General features: G+C 48.0%; 1 protein-coding gene across 4 annotated transcripts in view; it reads right to left on the bottom strand.

Annotated features, from left to right (window-relative positions):
* The window catches only part of HM13 (histocompatibility minor 13), a 56651-nt gene extending 32983 nt beyond the window's left edge, over window positions 1-23668 (bottom strand). For 2 of the 4 annotated variants that reach the window (XM_003833405.6, XM_055105031.2), the window contains exons 1-2: window positions 23304-23635; window positions 10449-10547 (exon numbers count right to left, since the gene is read on the bottom strand). In XM_003833405.6, the coding sequence (XP_003833453.1) occupies window positions 10449-10547; window positions 23304-23486 (282 nt within the window). In that variant the 5' untranslated portion in view covers window positions 23487-23635. Of the gene's footprint in view, window positions 1-10448; window positions 10548-23303 lie in introns of all 4 variants that reach the window. The other 2 variants (XM_003833404.6, XM_008958914.5) reach the window with 2 other exon arrangements.
* Window positions 23669-24031: the final 363 nt, after the last annotated feature.

Raw genomic sequence — 24031 nt, 5'->3', positions numbered from 1 at the left:
CATTCTAGTTTCTGCAGCTGTGGGGGAAAGGTGAGAAACCTCAAGCCCCCAGCTGTACCTCGCAAAGGGGTTTGTAAGTTTACGTTTAGTGGCTCCATTATCTGGAGAGAGACAATTATGTTTGTGCTCAGAGTGCTGCACAGGGGTTCTTAAGGGATAAGGGAGTCTTCAGTATAGAGCCCCAGGAGAGCTGTTGGAACCTCAGAACTCGCTCTTCCACATTTCCTTCTCCCTGTTTAATCATCCAGGGAGCCCCTACAGAGTGGCTACCCAGGCCCCAAGCATGCTAGTTACAAGACATCTGTCCCACTCCATTCTCCACATTCTGCTTTCTGATGACTCCTCCTGCAGTGATGGCTGAAGCTATGACAGCATCCCTGACAGCTGCTTCTTGGTCTTTTCGTCGTTAGGTGAAACTTGAGAAATATTCTGTCACAATGCTCCAGTCAATGGTCACATGTTAATTCTAGACTTTGGAAAGGCTATGCCATGGTACACCATGTTTGCTGCATCCCTGATGAATTTGTTACTATCGTGGTCTCTAACCTGGAGGGAATAAGGGAATAATGTGCTGTTGTGTGGGGTATAGGGAACCTGGCCACTCTCAAGCAGGGCTGTTTTGGAATCTGCTGAACATCTGTCAGATCATGTCACTCCCTTACTGGAAGCCTCTCCGCAGCTAACCTCTGCTCTCATAAGCTGAAAGCTCACATCCACCTGTTGGCCTCTTGCCCTCGTGGTGGCCACCACAAGTCTCCTGAGCCTTGGCTCACACATGCTCTTGCTCTACACACTGCAGCCACACTGGCCTTTTTGCAGTATGATGTGTGTGCTACATGCCCACCCACAGGCAGCTGTGTACAAGCTCTCCTGCTGCCTGAGATGTTCTCCTCTCTTCTCTCTTCACTGAGGCCACCCCTACTCAACCTTCTTTAGCTCCCAGATCAGGGAAGCTTTGCTCACATAGTTTCTATGGGACAATAACCCCTCAGTAATTCAGCCCATACTGATTGATTGCCTACTACGTGCAAGGCATCGTCCTAGACACCAGTGATTCAGCAAGGAATCAGGCAAAGTCGCTGCTCTCCTAGAGTTCATGGGCCAGTGAGGGAGAAAGAATCTCGAAAGAAACAGTTACATGTATTGTTAGGTGGCAATGGGCACTAAGAAAAGCAAACCAGGGCAGGGAGATAGAGAATGAAAGGGCAGAGCTGCTATTTTAGACAGGTGGGCAGGGAAGGTTCTGGAGGAGAGGACATAGGAAGAGCGTCATAAACGAAGGGAGCAGGTGCAAAGGTCCTGAGGTGGGTGAATGTTCATGTGTGCAGGGACTACAGAGGGCCTGTGAGCCCAGAGCTAAGGGAGCATGGGGACAGTGTCAGGAAAGTAGGCTGGGCGGGAAAAGGGAGCCAGACCCTGCAGTGCCATGGGAAAGTCTTTAGATTTGCCTGCATGAGACAGGCTGGTACTGGAGTGCTGATGGCAGGGTTTGACATGATCAGACAGCATGAGAGGACCTCTCTGCTGCTGTGTAGAAGACCCTGCAGGGCTAGAGTGGAAGCAGGGAGCAGGAGAGGGGGACGGTGCCCTGGCTTGGGGGGATGGAGGGGAAGTGATGAGCAGTGGAAGGATTCTAGATCTGTTCTGCTCCCCTGACCCCCACCCTCCCCGAGATGGAGTTTCGCTCTTGTTGCCCAGGCTGGAGGGCAATGGTGCGATCTTGGCTCACTGCAACCTCCACCTCCTGGGTTCAAGTGATTTTCCTGCCTCAGCCTCCCAAGAGGCTGGGATTACAAGCATGCACCACCACGCCCGGCTAATTTTGTATTTTTAGTAGAGATGGGGTTTCACCATGTTGGTCAGGCTGGTCTTGAACTCCTGACCTCAGGTGATCCACCTGCCTCGGCCTCCCAAAAGTGCTGGGATTACAGGCGTGACCCACCGCACCCAGCCTCCAGATCTGTTCTGGAATTGGAGCTGCAAGATGTGTGAAGGGGCTGGATACAAGGGCTTGGGGGGACAGGGAGAAGGATGACTCCTGGAGTTTCGGCTGAGCTAGGACAATGCAGGTGCTGTTGTGGATAAGGGGCTTGGGCAGTTCACCTTGGGTGTAGGTTCACCCTGAGCTGGTTCTTCCATGCTTTCCTGGTGCTATGGACCTCACCTTAAGAGCACTTTGTACAGCTGTAACTTCACATCTATCTGTGTGATTGGTGTCTGTCTCTACCACTTAACAAGATGCTTCTTGAGGACAGGGATGGTCAGCTGTTTTTCTCACTTCAGTATCCCCAGTACCCAGCCAGGGCCTGATGTAGCAGGCTCTCAATAAATGCAGAATGACTGAATGGAAGGGCAAATTGGTGGTCCATGTTAGTGCTACAAGAAAAAGACCTATGAGCAGACTTTGTAGGCATATGGATTGTGCTTTATTTATGAAGATGTGGCATACCTCTCACATTGCATTCTTTCAGTCTGAGCCCTTGGGACAAATCACTCTCAGGCCACACCTCTGAGCTTCTTGTTGGTTTCACTGTGACCCATGTGGATTGGGCACCAGGTCTCACTTTCCTTTGTGTTTTGGCTGCTAAAAAGCCAGAGCCACAACTAAGCCCATTTCTAGCAGGAGTACAGGCTTCAGAGCATGGGGTATGGGTGTGGTCCTCACCCAAGGCTTGTTTTATCTTATTTTAATTTTCTCCTTTAACTCTATTTCTTCTGTCTTTCTTATGCTGTTGGATTTAATTTTTTGAGTTGCCTCAAAGGAATCAATTTTAAATAAGGTGGGATAAAGTAAATACTATGATTTTGTGAAATATTACTATATTGTACAAATTAAAAACTTATTTTAAAAACTTACTTTACAGATGCCTCAACATCCCCACAAATAGGATATGAACATTCTGCCCAGGTTCTCCTTCTGGCCCTCCTCTTCTTTTTTTTTTTTTTTTGAGACAGAGTCTCGCTCTGTCGCCAAGGCTGGAGTGCAGTGGCACGATCTTGGCTCACTGAAAACTGTGCCTCCCGGGTTCACGCCACTCTCCTGCCTCAGCCTCCCGAGTAGCTGGGACTACAGGCGCCCGCCACCACGCCCGGCTAATTTTTGTATTTTGTTTAGTAGAGACGGGGTATCACCATGTTACCAGGATGGTCTCGATCTCCTGACCTCGTGATCCGCCCGCCTCGGCCTCCCAAAGTGCTGGGATTACAGGCGTGAGCCACTGCACCCGGCCCATTTCTTCTTCTTTTTTTTCTTTCGAAACAGGATCTCACTTTGTTGCCTAGGCTGGAGTGCAGTGGCCTGATTTTGGCTCACTGCAGCCTAGACCTCCAGGGTTCAAGTGATCCTCCTGCCTCAGCCCCCAAGTAGTTGGGACTACAGGTGTGTGCCACCACGCCTGGCTAATTTTTGTATTTTTTGTAGAGACAGGGTTTCACCATGTTGGCCAGGCTGATCTTTAACTCCTGGGCTCAAACGATCTGCTGCCTTGGCCTCCCAAAGTGCTGGGATTACAGGCGTGAGCCACAGTGCCCAGCCTCTGGTCTTCTTCTTCTATGACCTAATACCATTCAAACACATGGTAAATCCCCTCATGCCCTTTGCTTGTACTACCCTGAGCCCTAACAAAGGCACTTGCCCAGGGGTCCTCCCCTCTCCTTCCTTCCTTCTGTCCTCTCCCCCTTCTCCCTACCTGCTTGGTTGAGTGGCTCCTTGGAGCTCCTCCCATATGGCCCCCTGTGTGGCATGCATGCCTCCTTCTCTAGAACATGTGAGTATAGTAAATCCTGTAATTTCATAAGCCTCTCTGAGCATAGTTTCTGTGGCTGTGTGCGAGTGATCCTTAAAGACTTCATAAAGTGGGCTGGGTGCAGTGGCTTGCGCCTGTAATCCCAGCACTTTAGGAGGCCAAGGCGGGAGGATTGCATGAGGCCAGGAGTTCAAGATCAGCATAGGCAACATGGCAAGACCCCATCTCTACAAAATAAAAAAAAATTAGGCGGGCGTGGTGGTGCATGCCTGTAGTCCCAGCTACCCAGGGGGCTGAGGTGGGAGGATTAACTGAGCCTGGGAGTTTAAAGTTATTGTGAACTACGATCGCACCACTGCACTCCAGCCTGGGTGAAAGAGTAAGACCCTGCCTGTAAAAACAAGGACAAAAAAACCTCACAAGGGGAACATCTTTTTTACAACACAATTGGTGATGAGGATGGGATCATTCTAAACTCAGTGTGAAAGTCCTTGAGAGAGAGGCATATGAAATGAAAGGATTTATTATACTCACAGGTCCTACAGAAGGAGACCCATGGCCAAGTGCCTTCTTTGGGGCTCAGGGTGAAAGACACAAGCAAAAGAGATCTCACTGATGTGTCTGAATGTCACTAGGTCAGAGTAGAGGAGGGCAAGAAAGGGAACTTGTCGCAGGGACCAGCCTTATCACACTGGCACCTGTTCACCTGGGCAAAGTGTTCATGGCCTGTTTGTGGGATGTTGAGGCATCAGGAAAATATGAAGTTTTTTTTTTGTTGTTTTTTTTGAGACGAAGTCTCACTCTGTCACCCAGGCTGGAGTGCAGTGGCATGTTCTCGGCTCACCATAACCTCTGCCTCCTGGGTTCAAGCGATTCTCCTGCCTCAGCCTCCCAAGTAGCTGGGACTACAGGCATGGGCCACCACGCTCGGTTAACTTTTTTGTATTTTTAGTAGAGACGGGGTTTTACCATGTTGGCTAGGCTGGTCTTGATCTCCTGACCTCAGGTGATCTGCCCGCCTCAGCCTCCCAAAGCGTTGGGATTACAGGCGTGAGCCACTACACTCAGCCCTGAAGTTTTAAAAATGTTCAATGCAGTTACAAACTCCAGTGCCCCAACCAGGAGGAGGGGAGGAAAAGGGCTGAGGGAGAGCCGCTGTGGTGGGCTGTTTTTCTGTTAAGCAAACCAACCAGCCAGATGTCAGTGGGGAGGCCAGGAGGAGCCCAGTGGCTGTGCTGTCCAGGCAGCTACCTTTCAGAAATCTTATTGGGGACACTCTAGAGGCATGGGGTATACTCTGTGCTTCTGGCACGAGGCCGACTGAGGCTTACCTGCCCAGAGAGGAGGCAAGACTGAGCAACAGGAAGCCAGTGCCTTAAATAAAAATGCTCACACCCACTGCTGCCAGAAATTCCTTTTGGGAGCATCTGGTCTAAGGAAAGAATCCTAAATACTAAAAATGTTAGAAGGTCTCTCAAGACTTCAGAAATATCTGCCAAAAGCAAAGGCAGAAGCAATGGCTGGATGTACACAGAGCCATGGAGAGATCTTAAGGTACAGAGAGCGGAAAAGGAAACAGAGGGAGATGCAATGCACAGTTCTATTTATGGAAATGCAATTCCCACTCATACACACAGATACACCAACACTACATATTTTATAAGAAACATACACATCTAAGGACAGAAGTCAAATGCATTAAAGCAGCTGCCTCTGGCAGAGAGAGAAATGAAGGTGGGAAATGGAGGTGGATATTGGAGTGAAGTGGGAAAAAAAAAAAAGTAGGGGGGCCTGGCATAGACCAAGGATGGTATGCTATGAACCAAGGCATTTGATAAATTCAGCTGTTTGTTTTGTTTTGAGATGGAGTCTCTCTCTGTCACCAGGCTGGAGTGCAGGGGCACGATCTCGGCTCACTGCAACCTCCGACTCCCTGGTTCAAGCGATTCTCCTGCCTCAGCCTCCCAAGTAGCTGGGATTACAGGCGTGTGCCACCACACCCTGATAGTTTTTGTATTTTCAGTAGAGACGGGGTTTCACCATGTTGGCCAGGATGGTCTCGATCTCCTGACCTCGTGATACACCCGCCTTGGCCTCCCAAAGTGCTGGGATTACAGGCTTGAGCCACCGCGCCCGGCCTAAATTCAGCTCTTTATCTGAGGTCCAGGAAAAAAGAAAAAAAAAAATCTGTGAATAGCCAATGTTATTTAGTGCACTCTTATTTCTTAGAGTAAAAATCAGAATGACATTTTCTGTTTAAAGTGAGGGGGATGCTTTAAGTCAACTGTGCTGTATCTGCTTATAGGGATGTTTTTCTGCTTTTATTGTCAGGGTAACATTCGTGTCCAGGCTGGAGTTCAGTGGTGTGATCATAGCTCACCATAGCCTTGAACTCCTGTGCTCAAGTCATCCTTCAGCCTCAATCTCCTGAGTAGCTGGGAATATAAGCCTGCACCACCATGTCTGGCTAATTTTTAAATGTTTTCTAGAGATGGGGTCTTGCTATGTTGCCCAGGCTGGTTGCTTGTGGGGATACCCTGTAACCATTAAAAAGAGCATTTCTCAGGAGGCTGAGGCAGGAGAATTGCTTGAACCTGGGAGGCAGAGATTGCAGTGAGCCAAGATCATGCCACTGCACTCCAGCCTGGGTGACAGACTCCGTCTCAAAAAACAAAACAAAACAAAACAATAACAACAACAAAAAACAACAAAAAAAGGATTTATAGCTGGATGTAATGACATACGTCTATAGTCCCAAATACTTAGGAGGCTGAGACGGGAGGATCATCTGAGCTCAGGAGAACAAGTCTTCAGTAAGCTACGATTATGTGACTGCACTCCAGCCTGGGCAACAGAGCAAGACCTCATCTCTAAAAAAAAAAAAAAAATTCCGATCCAAAATGAGGGAGCTATGAAATAGGAAACAGGTGTTAAAAAATTATGTTTTTGGCTGGGCGCAGTGGCTCACACCTGTAATCCCAGCACTTTGGGAGGCCAAGGCAGGTGGATTACCTAAGGCCAGGAGTCCAGCCTGACCAACAAGGTGAAACCCCGTCTCTACTAAAAATACAAAAATTAGCTGGGCATGGTGGCACACACCTGTAATCCTAGCTACTTGGGAGGCTGAGGCAGGAGAATCGTTTGAACCTGGGAGGTGGAGGTTGCAGTGAGCCGAGAATGCGCCACTGCACTCCAGCCTGGGCAACAGAGTGAGACTCCATCTCAAAAAAAAAAAAAAAAATCTTTTTAATTCACTCACAGACTGGAAAAAACTAAAAATTTTGGTGCTATCCAATGCAAGTGAGCGCCTGGGTAGGCCAGCACACTTGTAACTGTCAGTGGGAATGTAAAATGGTACAATCTTTTTGGAGGGTGATTTTGCACTATCTAATTACAAATGGAGATGCACTTGACCTGGTAGACCTACTGCAGATAGACTTGAAGAAAATAAGTGCACAAATTATGTGTATGAAATGTTCACGACAATACTGCTATGATACCCCAACACTGGACAGACCTAAATACCCTCAGGGTACACTGTAAAACAGAACCATGAGCAGCTGTTAAAAAGAATGAAAGAGGCTGGGCACGATGGCTCATGCCGGTAATCCCAGCACTTTGGGAGGCTATGGAAGGCGGATCACAAGGTCAAGAGATCAAGACCATCCTGGCCAACATGGTGAAACCCCATCTCTACTAAAAATACAAAAATTAGCTGGGTGTGGTGGCATGCACCTGTAGTCCCAGCTACTCGGGAGGCTGAGGCAGGAGAATCGCTTGAACTAGGGAGGCGGAGGTTGCATTGAGCTGAGATTGCACGCCACTGCACTCCAGCCTGGCGACAGAGAAAGACTCTGTCTCAAAAAAAAAAGAATGAAAGAATGGGGTAATTTGACTGTATTGATATAAAAATACCTCCGTGGTAAGAATCATGTATTTGATACATATAAAAATATATATAATTTAACATAAGTATAGATTTATGCATGACAGAATCACAGGAAACTGTATTGGGGAGAGGATTATGGTTCATTTGTACTTTAGGTTGAAAAAAATATTTTTTTGAGACGGAGTTTTGCTCTGTTGCCTAGGCTGGCAACAAATTTTTTTAAATGATGTACATTATTGATGAATCGGTTTATTTATTTACCTATGAATGAGATGGGGTCTCACTATGTTGCCCACACTGGCCTCTAACTCCTGAGTTCAAGTGATCCTCCCACCTTAGCCTCCCAAAGTACTGGGATAACAGGTGAGCCACTGCGCCAGGCCTACATGTACATATTTTTTTTAATTGATACTTTTTTTTTTTAAATTGAGACAGAGTCTCGCTGTGTCGCCAGGCTGAAGTGCAGTGGCACCATCTCAGCTCACTGCAACCTCTGCCTCCCGGGTTCAAGCGATTCCCCTGCCTCAGACTCCCGAGTAGCTGGGACTACAGGCACATGCCACCATGCCCAGCTAATTTTTGTATTTTTAGTAGAGACCGGGTTTCACCACGTTGGCCAGGATGGATTTTTGTAGTTTTTGTAGAGACTGGGTTTCACCATTGTTGGCCAGGGTGGTCTTGAATTCCTGACCTCAGATGATCCACCCACCTCGGCTTCCCAAAGTGCTGGGATCACAGGTGTGGGCCACTGTGTCCAGCCTACATTTTAAGATGTAAATTAAAGACATCCTTGAGGAATTTTCAATGACCAGGAAAAAAGCTGACGTACTATTAAAAAGAACAAAAAGGGGCCAGGTGTGGTGGCTCATGCTTGTAATACCAGCACTTTACAAGGCCAAGGAGGGTGGATAGCTTGAGCCCAGGAGTTCGAGACCAGCCTGGGCAACATGCAAAACCCCATCTCCACTAAAAATATGAAAATTAGCTGGGTGTGGTGGTGCACGCCTTGTAGTCCCAGCTACTCTGGAGGCAGAGGTGGGAGGATCGCTTGAGCCCAGGAGGTTGAGGCTGTAGTGAGCCATGATTGCACTACGGCACTCCAGCCTGGGTGACAGAGCAAGACCTTGTCTCAAAAACAAAACAAAACAAACAAAACAAGGGCCTGGCATGGTGGCTTACATCTGTAATCTTAGTGCTTCAGGAGGCCAAGGAGTTTGTTACCAGCCTGGGCAACATAGTAAAACCCTGTCTCTAAAAATAAAATACAATAAAACAAAATCAGTCGGTTTTCCACTTGAGTCCAGGAATTGAGGTTGCGGTGAGCCATGATTGCACCAGTGCACTCCAGGCTGGGCAAGAGTGAGACCCTGTCTCTAAACAAACCAATAAACAAAGAAAAACCTAACATAAACAACAAAAAGAAGATCTAACACTACAGTTATGATTATAATAATGCTAAACATACACTTATTAAAAGGCTGAAAGGGATGGATGCAGTGGCTTACGCCTGTAATCCCAGCACTTTGGGAGGGAGAGGTGGGAGGATCACTTGAGCCCAGGAGTTTGAGACCGGACTGGGCAACAAAGCGAAATCTTGTTTCTACTAAAAGAAAAAGTTGGCCGGGTGCAGTGGCTAACGCCTGTAATCCCAGCACTTTGGGAGGCCAAGGTGGGTGGATCATGAGGTCAGGAGTTTGAGACCAGCCTGACCAACACAGTGAAACCCTGTCTCTACTAAAAATACAAAAATTAGCTGGGCGTGGTGGCGCGCGTCTGTAATCCTAGCTACTCAGCTGGCTGAGGCAGGAGAACCACTTGAACCTGGGAGGTGGATGTTGTAGTGAGCCGAAATTGCGCCACTGCACAGGAGCCTGGGTGACAGAGCGAGACTCCGTCTCAAAAAAAAAAAAAATTAGCAGGGTGTGGTGGTGCGTGCCTATAATCCCAGCTACTTGGGAGGCTGAGGCAGGAGGATCTCTTGAGCCTAACAGGTTGAGGCTGCAGTGAACTGTGATGGCGCCATTGCACTCCAGCCTGGGGGACAGAGTGAGACTCTGTCCTAAAATAAATAAATAAAAAGCCCGAAATGAGATATGCCAAAATGTTAATGACTACTTCTGTGTTGTGGTATTTATTTTTCCCTCTATTGATATACTTTCTTTAGTTTTTCTGAATATATTTTTATAATCCAGAAAATAGTACAACTAAGGAGGGTTTGCAGTAACATGAGAAAATGTTTATGATGTTATTAATGTGAAGTGAAAAAAGCAGCTACAAACTGAATACACCATGTGGTCACAGCTACGGAGAAACCATGCACAGGGGGAAACAGTGGAAGGACACACCTCCGAAGGGAAACTGTGACTGTCTCTGGTAGTGGGGTTTTGGATGACTGCTGTTTTTCCCTTTTTACTTTTCTGTGTTTTCCAGGTTTTCAACACTGAGCCTGTATAACTTTTATTGGGAAAATAAACCTCGATAAATTAAAAAAAAAAAAAAGGCCATTAGTATGGTAGAGGTATGTCTGAGCACAAGCTATACCCCATCCCAACATAAACAGTACAATGAAACCAAACTGATATCACAAAAACAAAACAAAAAGCTACATGGAGAAAAGAAATACAGACTAGTGAGAAAGGGTCCCAAACACTAACAGTTGTTGTCTTTGGGTAGGTCTATGGGTGAATTATTAATTTTTCTTTCTTCTTTATTTTCTATAAATGAACATGCATGGTTCTTGTGATGGGAAAAATAAAACAAAATAAGATAAAGTCATTTAGATCAAATGACACAACAGGTGGCAAAAGACTTACTTTGAAAAAGAGGTAGAGCCCCAAGAGTGTGCAGCTGGCGATGATGGGGAAGCGGGCGGCATCCCGGCTGGTGATTGTTTCAGGCATGTCTGAAGCATTCTAGAGGAGAGAAGAATGACAATGGCTCAGCACGGCTGGTTCCCATATGTTCCTGCAAGGCTCTGCTAATGCTATTCCCTTGGCTAGGGATGCTGCCTGCCTCATCCTGGGGCAAGATGCTCTGATCTTGCCATTTTTTTTTTTGAGACGGAGTCTTGCTCTATCACCCAGGCTGGAATGAAGTGGCACAATCTTGGCTCACTGCAGCCTCCGCTTCCTGGGTTCAGGCGATTCTCCTGCCTCAGCCTCCCGAGTAGCTGGGACTATAGGCATGCACAACCATGCACAGCTAATTTTTGTATTTTTAGCAGAGATGGAGTTTTACCATGTTGGCTAGGCTGGTCTCGAACTGACCTCAAGTGATCCACCTGCTTTGGCCTCCCAAAGTGCTGGGGTTACAGGTATGAGCCACCATGCCTGGCTGATCCTGCCACTCTACCATGAGGAGATCTGGACCCTGATCAAGAGACCAAGGAGAACCCAGGGCATGTGTGACACATCTGGGGAGAAGGGCTATGGCAGAGGCCATTCCAGTATGGAATAACTGAGAGAAGAAAACCTGGACACCAGTGATGCCACAGCAGTTTCAGACCTCTCGAAGAAAATTGTTTTCAGTTTTCTAATGGATCAGCCAAGAGGGAAAAATGACTATTCTGTCATCCAGTAGGTAATGAATATTATGAGTTGAAATTAACAACAAACAAGACAGACAATGGCTGAAACTGCACATAGGGAGACACCAACTGTGAGGAGAAGCAAATCTTGACAAAACTTAAATTTAAGAAATTTGACTGGCAGACTTGAAAATGGTAAAAATAAAAGCCACAATTAAATTTATAATGGCAGATGCTATAGTTGGCAAGAATGTGATGTGGGTAAAGAACTGATGAAGGATAAATATTTACATGAAAAAGAACTGAATGCAATCAAAATAATTTCAGTATTATAAAAATGGAAAAGAATTGAAAATGGAGTAACAGATCAACATAGGAATAGATTAGCTTCATAGAATTTATGCCAAAGAAGGCCAGGCGCAGTGGCTCACGCCTGTAATCCCAGCACTTTGGGAGGCCGAGGTGGGTGGATCACAAGGTCAGGAGTTTGAGACCAGCCTGGCCAACATGGTGAAACCCCGTCTCTACTAAAAATACAAAAATTAGCCGGGCGCAGTGGCGGGCACCTATAATCCCAGCTACTCAGGAGGCTGAGTCAGGAGAATTGCTTGAACCCAGGAGGCGGAGGTTGCAGTCAGCTGAGATCGCACCACTGAACACTCTAGCCTGGGAGACACAGCAAGACTCCGTCTAAAAAAAAAAAAAAAAGGATTTATGACGAACTTTCTTTTTTGTTTTTTGAGATGGAGTCTCACTCTGTCACCTAGGCTGGAGTGCAGTGGTGCAATCTTGGCTCACTGCAACCTCTGCCTCCTGGTTCAATCAATTCTCCCGCCTCAGCCTCTCAAGTAGCTGGGACTACAGGCACATGCCACCATACCTGGCTAATTTTTGTGTTTTTTGCAGAGAGGGGGTTTCACCATGTCGGCCAGGCTGGTCTCAAACTCCTGGCCTCAGGTGATTTGCCCGCCTTAGCCTCACAAAGTGCTGGACTTCTAGGTGTGAGCCATTGTACCTGGCCAGAACTTTCTAATGAAAATTTATCAATGATATATAGTACTGGTATAAATTTCTTTTCTTTCTTTTCTTTTTTTTTTGGTATAAATTTGTATTCCAAACAGGGTCAAAAGCTTCCAGGATCACAGTGGTCTCTACCTGCCCTCTCTCTGCTAGGCAAAATCCTCACAGTCCTCAAGGGCCTAGTAAATGTCACTGCCACGAAGCCCTTCCAGATTTCCCTGCTGGGACAAGCCTACTCTGCAACTGTTTTGTATCATGGCTACCAAAAGTCCTAGCAATGCCAGATTAGACTCCTGCTCACGCTGAAGTTCTTTCCATAGTAGCCAGGCTCATTACAGTGCCTGAGATTCTACTATCACCATATCCATCCTGCAAGTAAAGCACCAGCATCCCTAGAAGAAGGGATCACATTCAGTTATGGAGACTCACAAATATTTTGGCTTACAAAAACCAACAATAAAAAACCTGCTAAGAGAGAGGGTGTCTGGAGAAGGTAAGACTGGCTCAGAGAGGCCCTAGTGTCCCAGGTGGAAGGTTGCAAAGAGGGAAGGAGATGGGGCAGAGGGCAGTAAGCCCACAAAATGACTACTAGGAGAGGGAGGTGTGGGCTAGATTCGAAATCCTGGGCTTAAGTAATCCTCTTGCCTCAGCCTCCCAAGTAGCTGGGATTACAGGCATGCACCACTGTGCCTGGCTAAAGGAAATACATAGACAGCACTGGCCTAAAGTATAAACCTGTCCAGCCTTTTCAGGAGGGTAATTTGGCAGGATGCATTAGACTGAAATTTCCACATGCCCAAAGATACAAAAAGAGGAGCCACAGAGGCCGGGCACAATGGCTCACGCTTGTAATCCCAGCACTTTGGGAGGCCGAGGCAGGCGGATCGTGAGGTCAGGAGATCAAGACCATCCTGGCTAATGTGGTGAAACCCCATCTCTACTAAAAATAGAAAAAATTAGCCAGATGTGGTGGCGGGCGCCTGTAGTCCCAGCTACTCGGGAGGCTGAGGCAGCAGAATGGCATGAACCCGGGAGGCGGAGCGTGCAGTGAGCCAAGATTGTGCCACTGCATTCCAGCCTGGGCGACAGAGCGAGACTCCGTCTAAAAAAAAAAAAAAAAAAGCCACAGAACAAGAACTACAAATGGCTCTTAATAATAAAAAAAAAGTCTTTATTCTCACCCTTAATAAGAGCTCAAACTAAAGCACACTGAGGTTCTGTTTTTTGTCTATCGGAAAGGTAAGAATCCACACACTGGGTAACATACTGAGTCGGTGGGGCTACGGGGAAAGATGTAGTCTCCCATACTGCCTATGGGAGTCAATCTGTCTTCCTGTAGAAAGCAACTAGGCAATACACAAAAAATTACAAATGCACATACCCTTTGACCAAGCAATTCCATCTGTGGGAATTCTCCCTACAGATATAGTTCATACATAAGTGAAATGCTACACATAAAGTGTATCCAAGGTATTCCTTGCTCTGTTAACGGCTTGCTGAGTGACTGGGTTTACTTCTCTGTCAAACAGGAGGACAATCTCTAGCCTCACTTCAAAAAAGGTCCAAGAGCCTTCTTTTTTTTTTAAAGAAAAGTGACAGGGTCTCTCTCTGTTGCCCAAGCTGGAGTGCAGTGGCAGGATCATAGCTCACTGCAGCCTTGAACTCCTGGCATCAAGTGATCCTCCTGCCTTGGCCTCCCAAAATGCTGAGATTATAGGCGTGAACCACCACACCCAGCCCCATAGGAGTCTTAAACCAAATAAGATATGGGATGCGAAACAGCCTGGCAAACTAAAGTACTGTGCCTGTATTGGGGGTTGTGACTATCAGGGAGAGGTGAGTGAGGAGGCCCCTAACCACACCCTTGCCTATGCATGGCTGAGGCAGCCCAGGCTCTGGGCTGGAAGGGAGACCCTCCCCTCTGGAGCCACTGGAGGCAGCTCCATGTGAGTCACTTGGACAGCTTTGCTAGGAGGTGGGAGTGGGGTGGGTGAGCAATACCCACATGAGAGGCCCAGTTTCCTTCCTTCCCTATTCTCTCCCAACCCTTGGCTTCTGCTTTTGCCAGCAGTGTGCTGTGGGACTTGGGCAAGTTCCTCATCCCCTCTGAGCATCTCCACACATTCAATACATTTCCTGTGTAGCAGTAGTATGGGTACAAAAATGAGTTCCTGATCTTGAAACACTCACAGGCAGGTAGGTTAATACTGTGACATGATACATATTACAGGGAACACGTATTCTATTTTATGGAATGCACAGCAAAACTGGCTGGGCGTGGTGGCTCATGCCTGTAATCCCAGCACTTTGGGAGATGGAGGCGGGCGGATCACCTGAGGTCAGGATTTCGAGACCAGCCTGGCCAACATGGTGAAACCTTGTCCCTACTAAAAATACAAAAATTAGCTGGGTGTGCTGGTGTGCATCTGTAATCCCAGCTACTTGGGAGGCTGAGGGAGGAGAATAGCTTGAACCTGGGAGGTGGAGGTTGCAGTGAGCCGAGACTGAGCCACTGAACTCCAGCCTGGGTGGACAGCGAGACTCTGTCTCAAAAAAAAAAAAAGACCAGCCTGGCCAACATGGTGAAACCCCGTCTCTACTAAAAATACAAAAATTAGCCGGGTGTGATATCGTGCGCCTATGGTCCCAGCTACTCAGGAGGTTGAGGCAGGAGAATTGCTTGAACCCGGGAGGTGGAGGCCATAGTGAGTGGGGATCGTGCCACTGAACTCCAGCCTTGGCAACAGAGCGAGACTCTGTCTCATAAGAAAAAAAAGCTCCCCCCCGCCAAAAAAAAACCCCAAACAGGCTATTATAATGTAGTGTGACACATGATGCAATAGACATGTATATCACTGTGACACACAGTATGAACATCAGCAGTTATGAAGGGACTCTGAGATCAGGAAGTCCATTTGGACTCCCAGCTCTACTTCCCAGCTGTGGGACCTTGGGAAAGTGATTTTTTTTTTTCTCTAAGCCTCGGTTTCCTCAGCTGTAAAACAAGTTGTGAGGATTCTGATTTCTGCTTTGGAAGTACTCAGCATTGTATCTCGAGTCATCATTTAAACCGTATACACCATTTGTATCATTATTATGCAAAACGGAATCACGAGACAGCCAACAAGACACTATTTCTGCAGAGAAGTAAGGGAGTCAGAGGTGGCAAGAGCAGGTACCACTTAAGCAAGGCCTTGATGGTCAAGCACAGTGTCTGGTAGTCTGGAGCCAGACAAATGCTGACTGGGTTGAGGAGTCAGCTTGTCAGTATTTTTTTTTTGTTTTTTTTTTAGTAGAGTTTTGCTCTTTTTGCGCAGGCTGGAGTGCAATGGCACAATCTCAGCTCACTACAAATCAAGTGATTCTCTGCCTCGGCCTCCCGAGTAGCTGGGATTATAGGCACCTGCCACCACACCCAGCTAATTTTGTATTTTTAGTAGAGATGGGGTTTCACCATGTTGGCCAGGCTGGTCTCAAACTCCTGACCTCAGATGATCTGCCTGCCTTGGCCTCCCAAAGTGCTGGGATTACAGGTGTGAGCCACCATGCCCGGCTTGAGGAGTCTGCTTTGTGTACAAGGAAAGGAAGTGCTTATCAGGCAGAAAGATATGCACATGCAGAGGCTCAGGGCTGTCAAAGGACACACAGGACTCTGTGGCTTCACCTACAAACCAGCATTATGGCTCATTTCCACATATTCCTTTCAATTCAGCTCAGCACCCTGGGTGGGAAGAGGCCTAATCTTATTCAGTGACAAACCAAGGTTGGACAGATCCTCTCCATTACACAGAGGACTCTGGTCTCCTTTGTGGGTGACTTATAAATATCCCATGCTGCAATGCTGAGTCAGAATGGGAGACCGGACTGTAATCCCAGCACTTTGGGAGGTCAAGGTGGGCAGATCGGTTGAGCCCAGGAGTTTGAGACCAGCATGGGCAACATGGAGATACTCTGCCTCCATTTAAAAAAAAAAAAAAAGAAAAAAAAAGAATGGGAGACCTGAAATCTGACGATAATAGTAATAACAATAACATTACTGCACTGTTCTAGGTACTTTACATGTTTTCATCCTCACAAAAACCCCACAAAGCAGGTACTTTTTTTTTTTTTTTTTTTTTTGAGACGGAGTCTCGCTCTGTTGCCCAGGCTGGAATGCAGTGGTGCAATCTCGGCTCACTGCAACCTCCGCCTCTTGGGTTCAAGCAATTCTCGTGTCTCAGCCTCCCGAGTAGCTGGGACTACAGGCATGTACCACCACGCCCAGCTAATTTTTTGTATTTTTAGTAGAGACAGGGTTTCACCATGTTAGTCAGGATGGTCTGTCACAAGATCCTGACCTTGTGATCTGCCTGCCTTGGCCTCCCAAAGTGCTGGGATTACAGGTGTGAGCCACCACGCCTGGCCAGCAGGTACTTTTAATAGCTCTTTTACAGATGAGGAAGCGGAGGTCTAGAGAGGTGAAGTAACTTGCTTAGTGTCACACAGCTGGTGAGTGGCAGAGCCAGGACTGAAACTGAGGCAGTCCAGTTCCAGACCCCAAACTCTTGGGAGCTGTTTCCTAGAAGATTTCTATCTTTCCTATCTGGAAATTTCTGTTGGAAAGTTTTAACAGGAAGATACTTGGGAAGCCTGCAACCTTTCTGAGGAACAGAATCCTGAAGGTAACTGAACAGCTAATCTTTGTAGTTACAAAAATACTAAAAAGTTGCTAGGATTCTTTACCAATCCAATTGCGATTTTTTAACCAGATTTGTGTATGTAAATACAATAGCTCCTGCAACATAAAACACAATTAGAAAGTGGGGGAAAAACCTGACACAAACAGCAGAAGTAAATGTAGCTTCCAGTGACATTCTGGATGTTGTTATCAGAGCGGAAACAAAAGCTGTAAGAGAGGACAGATGCCTGCTTCAAGCCATTGGCACGGTTCAAGCTCTCGAAGCACTGCTTCTACGCCATGCCCTGGAAATGATCTGAAATTCATGGGCCATTCTGTTACTGTTGCCCCAGCTGGAGACTCCAGAGTCTCCATTCTTTACCACAACATCCAGTCACTCAGCTCTCCAAGGTTACCTTTCCTAACTTCCCACCCCAATCCTTTGGCCCTCATTGCTGCATTGCTGTCTTCACAACCCCTGCACCAACATTACACTTCTCCCTCCTGCCTATCACCCACCCTGCCATGAGCTCTTTCTAAAGCCTACACCTGATTGTATCACGTATCTGCTTAAAAACCTCTGGAGAAGCCAGGCACAGTGGCTCACACCTGTAATCCCAGCACTATGGGAGGCCGAGGTGGGCGGATCACTTGAGGTCAAGAGTTCGAGACCAGCCTGGCCAACATGGTGAAACCCTGTCACTACTAAAAATATAAAAATTAGCCAGGTGTAGTGGCACGCGCCTGTAATTCCAGCTACTTGGGAGGCTGAGGCATGAGAATTGTTTGTACCTGGCAGGCGGAGGTTGCAGTGAGCCAAGATCACACCACTGCACTCCAGCCTGGCCAAAGAGTGAGACTCTGTCTAACAAACGAACGAACAAACAAACAAAAACAACAACAAAAAAACAAAACCTCTGGAGAACAGACTCCTCCACAGCCATTAAACAAGAATTGAGGTCATTGCTGGTGGGAAAGTAAACTGATACAACCTCTATAGTGGATCATATGGTAAAATCTATCTAAATAAAAAGTGTGGGCTGGGAACAGTGGCTCACGCCTGTAATCCCAGCACTTTAGGAGGCCAAGGCGGGCAGATCACCTGAGGTCAGGAGTTTGAGACCAGCCTGGCCAACATGGTAAAACTCCATCTGTATGAAAAACATAAAAATTAGCCAGGTGTGGTGGGTGCGCGCCTGTAATCCCAGCTACTCAAGAGGCTGAGGTGGGAGAATTGCTTGAACCCAGGAGGCAGAGGTTGCAGTGAGCTGAGATGGCACCACCGCACTCACACTCAGCCTGGGCAACAGAGCGAGACTGTCTCAAAAAAAAAAAAAAAAAAAGTGTGCATAGCCTTCGACCCACCAATTTTGAGAAATTTATCCCACAAATACACAGACAAGTGTGAAATAAAAATGTATAATGTTATTAATTTCAGCATGGTTTGTAATAGCAAAAGACTGAAACAACCTAAATGACCAGTTGGGGACTCAAATTCTCAAATTTGAGCATGCATCAGAATCACCAGGTGGGCTTGTTAAAACACACATTGCTGGGCCCACCTTGAGCTTCTGATTCAGAATGTGCATTTCTAACAAGTTCTGGGGTGATGCTGACACTGCTGGCCCAGGGACCAGATACTAGAGAACTAGCATTCTAAGCAAACTGGAGTACAAGTGGGATACCATACAGCTGTTAAAGAACACACCCACCCCCTATGTACTGACATGATTGGATCTGCAACACACATTAGGTGAAAAAAGCAAGGTGCAAGGAAGAGTGTACTGGCCAGGCGTGGTGGCTCACGCCTGTAATCCCAGCACTTTGGGAGGCCGAGGTGGGTGGATCACCTGAGGTCAGGAGTTCAGGACCAGCCTGGACAACCTGGTGAAACCCCGTCTCTGCAAAAATACAAAAATTAGCCAGGCATGATGGCAGGTGCCTGCAATCCCAGCTACTCGGGAGGCTGAGGCAGAAGAATCCCTTGAACCCAAGAGATGGAGCGTGCAGTGAGCTGAGGTTATGCCATTGCACTCCAGCCTGGGTGACAGAGCGAGACTCGGTCTCATTAAAACAACAACAAAAAAAATCAGGGAAAAGTATATGCCTATTTATTTGTAAAGACACAGAATCTTTCTGGATGGATATCTAAGAAACACAGGAGAGGGGCTGCCTCTGAGGAGGGAAATAGGGCAGCTTGGGGTAGCAGGGAGACTTTCACTGTGCACCCCTTTGTACCTTTTGAATTCTGTACCATGGGCATGTATTACCTACCCTCCCCACCATAAAAGATGAGGTAGATCTCTCTCTCTCTCTATATATATATGTATATATATTTTGAGACAGGGTCTCACTCTGTTGCCCAGTGGTGCAATCAGGGCTCACTGCAGCCTTGAACTCAAGGGCTCAAGTTATCCTCTCGCCTCAACCTCCAGAGTAGCTAGGACTACAGGTGCATGCCATCATGTCTGGTTAACTTTAGGTCTATATGTACTGACATAGAAAAATAATGAAACATATTATTATTATTATTTTTGAGATGGAGTCTCACTCTGTCGACCAGGCTGGAGTGCAGTGGCATGATCTCAGCTCATTGCAACCTGTGCCTCCCGGGTTCAAGCAATTCTTGTGCCTCAGCCTCCCGAGTAGCTGGGATTACAGGCGTGCCCCACCACGCAAAGCTAATTTTTGTATTTTTAGTAGAGATGGGGCGTCACCATGTTGGCCAGGCTGGTCTTGAACTCCTGACTTCAAGTGATCCACCTGCCTCGGCCTCCCAAAAGTGCTGGGATTACAGGCATGAGCCACTGTGCCTGGCCAACATATTGTTAAAAAAAAAAAAAATTGCTGGGCGCGGTGGCTCATGCCTGTAGTCCCAGCACTTTGGGAGGCCGAGGAGGGTGGATCACCTGAGATCGGGAGTTTGAGATCAGCCTGACCAACATGGAGAAATCCCGTCTCTACTAAAAATACAAAATTAGCCAGGTGTGGTGGTGCCAGCCTGTAATCCCAGCTACATGGGAGGCTGAGGCAGAAGAATTGCTTGAACCTGGGAGGCAGAAGTTGCAATGAGCCAAGATCACACCATTGCACTCCAGCCCGGGCAACAAGAGTGAAACTCCATCTCAAAAAAAAAAAAAAAAAAAAAAAAAAAAAAAAAAAAGTTGTGGAGAAATATGTACTATATAATCCAATTTTTATAAAAATAAATTTACATGTCTATATACACAGACACATATACAATGAATGTGTAAACACAGAAAAAATTCTCAAAGGTTATATACTCAACAGCCAGTTGGGTTACTTCCAAGGAATAGTGCCCAGGAGGCTTTTCCTTTATACTTCTGCACTGCTTGATTTTTTTTTTTTTTTAACAAGTGTATAGTATTTTTGTAACAATAACAATTAACCGCTGCATTGCTTTCAGGATTCTCTTCCCCAGAAAGGCCACAGGCTTCCTGAACATCTTGTCACTACATCCAAGCCCCTCTCCTGGGCTCACACCACACTCTTCACTGCCTCCCTGAACACATCTTGTGGTCCCCTGCCCCACCTTCTCCTGCTCTGCCTGTTGGACTCTCCCAATCCATGCAGAGACAACTGCTGCCCCCTCCAGGAGGTCTATCAGAGCTCTATTTACTTGACTAGTCACATGTCTGTTTCTCCTTGGTGACTGGGCTCAGTGAGGGCAGGGCTTGGCCTTCTTTGTCCTGGAACTCCTGGTACCCAGCCCAGAGCCTAGCCCACAGCAGGCACCCAGTCCTGTTCGCTGAGGGCCCTTTAAACCAATGTTTAATGTGCAGCTACTGCCTGGGTCATATTCGCTTCTGTCTGGGATATAGGACTCTGACAGTGATGGGTGCTGCTCTGAGACTGCTCCTCCCGAGGCTACTTCTTCACAACATACTCCTGGAGGCTCTACCTTCTTTCTCTCCATGATTTCACAATTTTCCCTGCCTGTTATGGACACCTTGACCCTTGGGGATTCTGTCCTCACATTCCCTCTCTCCCAACTGGTTTTGGGGTCCAACACTGGTGGGAAATCAAAACTGGGTCCCCACACTAACTCTTCTCTCTCCTTTTCACATGACCAGGGAAACGACTCAGGGTAGAAGGGGAGTCATTTGCCCTGTCCTTTCCCTAGGTCAATGCTGCTTGTCTTTAAAGGTACCTGTGTTAGGAGAGAGCCCTGGACGAGGACTAGGCATACCTGATTCTGCCCCTAAATGGCAGAGTGATCTTCAGAAGTCATTTCTTTGACTCTCAGTTTCTTTTCCTGTACAATGAGGATAATGAAACTGGCTCTGCCTGCCACCTCAGTTGCTGTGAGCATCAAAGGGCGTCAAGGTTTTGCAAGCTTTACCGCATCTGGGTCATTGGTGGTGGCAGGCTCTTAATGGTCAGGTCCTGTTTGTAAATTCATACAGTCCTCCACACCCTGCTGCCCTGCAGGAGATGCTTGGGAGAGGTATTCAGAGGCTAAGGCTTTCTCCTATCCATACCCTCTGTTCCAGCCACACCAAACCTTCCACTATTTCCTGAACTGCCTTGTAGCCTCCTGCCTCCGTACCTCTCTCTGCTTACCTGGTTTCTTTTGCTTAGAATGCCTTCTCCTGGCTGAAATTCTACCTCTACGTCAAGGCTCAGGCCTACCTCTAGCACAAAGCCTCCCTGCATTGTCCCAGATGTGCTCAATCTTTCTCCCTAAACCTTGTAGCATTGCTTGTAGTATAATCACAATCTAGTTATTATTCTTTCACCTAGGCTCCCGAATTCCTTGGTGACAGGGCTCTGACCTACTCATCTTTGCAGCAATCCTCCCTTACCCCTGACAGTGGTGGAAATTCAGGAAATACTGTTGCCTGGAAGGTGTTTTCTGCAGAGATTAGTGATCCATGTACAGAAGGTGCCAGGGAGAATTACTCAGTTTGGAGAGCAGCTCAGATCAAGCTGCCTAGCCTTATGCCAGCTGTCCTTCGCCTCCTCTGTCCTGGGTTATCTCAGAACTGCTCTCTACACTAAGTGTCTACCTGACAGGCATAGTAGAGAGGCTTAATATCACCTGAACTCAGCTTAGAAAAAGCCAAATAAAAAGGAAAATGGAGTCATGTTTGAGTCTCTCAGCCTAAGCCCCGCCTAACTACTTTCCTTTGCATCTGATCGCATACAGAGCCAGTAGTGAGTTCTCTGCTCTTGGGGAAGGAAGATGGCAGGCCTCAGCTACTGCTCAAGTTGGGTAGTGTTTTGAGAACCTCAGCTTCAGCAGTTTCAAAAGTGGCAGCTGCTTTGTGGGCCTGCCCTCTTTGGGCAAGACTTCCACTTAGGTCCATCCTCAGGTCTGGGTGGGGGAGGAGCATCGGGAAGGTGCAGATTAAGAGGTTGTGGAGGAAGGGAGAGGGTGCCAGGAAGTGAAAAGTCATTGGTACAACGGGCTAGAGAGGGCTTAATATAGGGAAGAAGTGGGGCAGGGAAGGGGGAGGGAGAAGCAGAAGGTGAAATGTGCTGGAGTCCTCCTAGGTATCCAATGGGACAGATGTTGAGGAAGGCCAGGGATGGAGTCTGGCCCAGTCTCACAAGAGGGGCCAACAGTGGCCCAGCAGACAGGCCCAATTTGGTGGGGGGATTGTCTTGGGGGTATGGGGAGAAGGGCTACTTTGAGATAGGGTCAAAGGCTGGGTGGGAAAAGGGTTACAGGTTAGGAACAAGGTCTGGGTTTTGACTAGGCCATGTCCAAGGTTGGATGGTAGTTAAGAGAGGAAACCAGGAAAATAAGACGTCCATGCCTAGTTGGAAAGTAGAGGCACCAAGATGCCAGCTTCTGAGGAGCCAGCTGACTGGGATGGTTCCAGAAAGTGATGTGAAAAACTGGGCTCTTAGAGATCATTGTTTTTGAGGCAGGGGCAAGGGCCAGGTGTGGGGGATCTAGGTGAGCACATAAGGTGCCATAGATTCCAGTGAGACAGGAGTCAGAGTCTAGGGATGGGTCTGGATGGTAGAAAGGGCCCTGCGGTGGGCTGAGGCAGGGTTCCTAACAGGGAATGACACGAAATTGTACCATTCAGTAAGTTGTGAGGACCAGTATCCATCAGGTATACATGATGGGGCTGGTCTGCCTGGGCCCAACAGGCTCAGAACAATCAGTGCCCGAGTCGCAGTGGGGGACGGGCTGACAGCGTTCCCAGCCGCGGCATGATGCACAGGGAGGGAAGTGTCAGGGTCCGGGTCGGGAGCAGAAGCAAGTTCCTATTGGGGAAGGTATCATACCCTGGTCGGGGGTCGGTGCCCAGATCCCGGGGTAAGAAATGCCAGCCCCGGAATGTGGGCCCGAGACAGAGGGAACGGTGGTGATCAGGGCTGGGAAGAGTCAGTGTCCGGGGAGGAGGTGTCTGTCCCTCCTAGGAAGGGTCCATGTCGGCCGTGTTCGGTATGGGGGTGGAAAGTGCCCGGTTTTCCCGCTGACCCTACCTTGCCGCGGGCGCAGCGTACGGAGCGCAGGGCGCCGAAGAAGATGGGCAGCAGCGCCATGAGCAGGAGGCTGCCGTAGGCCAGCGCGATGCCCTCGGGCGTGGAAGGCGGCCGCGTAGTGCTGTTGGTGGGGCCGCCTGCCTCGGCGCTGCCGTTATGCGGATCGCTGAGGGCCGAGTCCATGGCGAGGGTGCGTTTGGGATCCGACTCCAGCTCCGGTTGCTGCAGCAGGGACGCAGGCGGAGACACCGGCTCTGCAGGGAAAGCCACGTTCCCCTAAGGCAACAGGAAGTGACGTGCTCCCTCCCAAGCCCGCGCCGCGCACGCGCGCACACACGCTTGCACGCACGCGCGCGCGCGTGCACGTCTCCCCGCCCGCTCGCCCTCTAGCGGTGGCCGAGGGCCGGGCGGCGGGTTGCTAAGCAACTTGTTAGCGGTCCGGACAGGGGCTCTGGGCCACTGCGGTGGGCATGCCACCCGAATGCCCATTTCCCAGTCCCAGCCAGTCTCCTCAATCCCAGGCTGTCCACTCTCCGCAAATCCTCATATTCCGAATAACTAAGAATGTGTTTATTCATACATGCATTTATTGGGTATCCAATTGTTTATTCACTCCTTAAATATTTATTGAATGTCCCTCAATATGCCAATAACTGTCCTAGGCTCTGGGGACACTGAGGTGAACAATACAGGCAAAAGTTCGTCCTTGCCTTCGTGAAGCTTGCATT

This window comes from Pan paniscus, chromosome 21 (genome assembly GCF_029289425.2).
Source record: "Pan paniscus chromosome 21, NHGRI_mPanPan1-v2.0_pri, whole genome shotgun sequence".
NCBI lineage: Eukaryota > Metazoa > Chordata > Mammalia > Primates > Hominidae > Pan > Pan paniscus.
Note: the sequence above shows the minus strand (reverse complement) of the source record. Positions and strands in the feature narration are given on the sequence as shown.